The sequence below is a fragment of the Vollenhovia emeryi genome, unplaced genomic scaffold (assembly GCF_000949405.1).
Source record: "Vollenhovia emeryi isolate VEMERY1.0 unplaced genomic scaffold, V.emery_V1.0 DF946259.1, whole genome shotgun sequence".
Classification (NCBI taxonomy): domain Eukaryota; kingdom Metazoa; phylum Arthropoda; class Insecta; order Hymenoptera; family Formicidae; genus Vollenhovia; species Vollenhovia emeryi.
In genome coordinates this window covers 1-1,949 of record NW_011960107.1, presented here as the reverse complement: position 1 = coordinate 1,949, position 1,949 = coordinate 1, and the positions used below count along the sequence as shown (strand labels likewise).

At 50.8% G+C, this 1,949-nt stretch overlaps 1 protein-coding gene across 1 annotated transcript; it reads right to left on the bottom strand.

Annotated features, from left to right (window-relative positions):
• Positions 1-17: 17 nt before the first annotated feature.
• Positions 18-1,883, bottom strand: LOC105560050 (the record flags this gene model as incomplete). Its single annotated transcript, XM_012008800.1, has 1 exon — positions 18-1,883. A coding segment is annotated over exon 1 (1,866 nt), but the record flags the coding sequence as incomplete, so codon positions are not given.
• Positions 1,884-1,949: the final 66 nt, after the last annotated feature.

Below are 1,949 nucleotides of genomic sequence, written 5' to 3'. Positions count from 1 at the left end.
CTCAGTCGTCCACCCACGCGCAAAACCTTGTCCTGATCGAGAAACGGTCGAAGAGACAAGATCGAGCTTCTTGAATTGAGGGAGTGATTGTTCGCCAAGGCATTTATTTCCGTGGCAAACAATGCCGCTTGGATTTGCTTGATCCAGAAGGTCTTGGCTGCGTTGCAGTCAGAGGCCGACAGTACGACACCTTTGACGATCGGATATCGCTTCGGCATCGGCGTAGACGATGAGCAGTTAACATTCCGACGGGAACAAACGGATCGGCATAGACGGGTGAACTTAAGGAGGTACGCGGTAACGCGAATTAATCTTGGCCAAGAGGAATATCTCGAGGCCAGATCCCACGGATCACGCCGTTGAGAACATTGCAGAGAAGCAATTCGTTCTTCGAGAGGAGCAGTCGGTGCGATACACGGATCGGGACGCGGCCATTTATCGGGATCGAATTGCAACCAAGGAGGACCGCGCCACCAGAGCGCGTGATTTATAATCTCGTCACCGAATATTCCCCGCGAAGCGCAATCAGCGGGATTGTCTTCGGTTGACACATGTCGCCATTGACAGTTCGGAAGACGCGACTGAATTTCGTTGACGCGATTAGCCACAAACGTCTTCCATCGCGACGGATGCTGCGTCACCCAAGCGAGAACGATAGTGGAATCCGTCCAGCAAAAACACGGGAGGTCGTGATACCCGTTTGTTTCACGGACGAATTCAAGAAGGCGTGCGAGCAACAATGCGGCTGATAATTCTAAGCGAGGTATGCTGAGCGGTTTTAAAGGCGCGACCTTAGATTTTCCGGCGAGTAGTGTGACCGTAATTGCGCGCGATTCAGAGATAACTTTAATATAGACCGCTGCGGCATACGCGTTGTTCGACGCGTCAGCGAATCCGTGAAGCTCCGCGTGCCCGTTCTCCGAGCCGATCTCGCACCAGCGAGGTATCTTTACATGGCTGAGATACGCGAACCGAGAGTAGATTTCTGTCCAATGAGACAACAGTGCCTCGGAGATTTTATCGTCCCAGCCGACTTTGAGGCGCCAAAGCTGCTGCATGAATATTTTGGCAGTAATAGTTGCCGGGGTGACCCAGCCGAGTGGATCGTATAAAGTTGCAAGAGCGGACAAGATTGTACGCTTGCTTATCGGTACAGTAGCTGCTAATGAAACGCTAAACTCGAAACTGTCGAGCGCGGGACTCCACCCAATGCCGAGAATTTTGAGTTGCTCGTCCCGAGCTAATGGCTTTTTTCCCGCCAAACCGTGGTCCGCTAGATCAATGTCGGCCAGAAGAGCGGGCGAATTGCTCGCCCATTTTAGAAGTTTGAAGCCGCCCCTGGCCAATATCGAAATGACCTGGTCTCGTTTCTCCCTAGCAACATCCGGAGTATCGGCGCCGAATATCACATCATCGACATAAATATTATCGCGGAGAATAGGGATCGCGAGCGGAAAGTGTTGACCTTCGTCTTCGACGAGTTGTTTCAAAACCCGAAGTGCTAGAAACGGCGCACATGACATTCCGTAGGTAACCGTTAATAATTGATATTCGGTTGGAGAGTTCGACGGTAATGATGCCCACAGAATTCTTTGATAATTGACATCGCGATGATCGACGAGAATCTGGCGATACATTTTCGCGATATCGGCCGAATATACGTATTTGTATCGTCGCCATTGTAAAATAACAGACGTGATGTCCGTTTGTAACTTTGGACCCACGTGTAGAAAATCGTTCAACGAGGTGCCGTTCGAAGTAACACTCGAGGCGTTGAATACAACGCGGAGGCGTGTTGTTGTGCTATTTTCGCGGTACACCCCGTGATGCGGAATGTATACATGCGGTTCGCGCGGAGCTTCAGAGTTTATCGCCGGTCGCATGTGACCGAGACTTTCATATTCCGTCAGAAAGTCTCGATATTCCGTTTCTAGCGCCGGCTTAGTTTT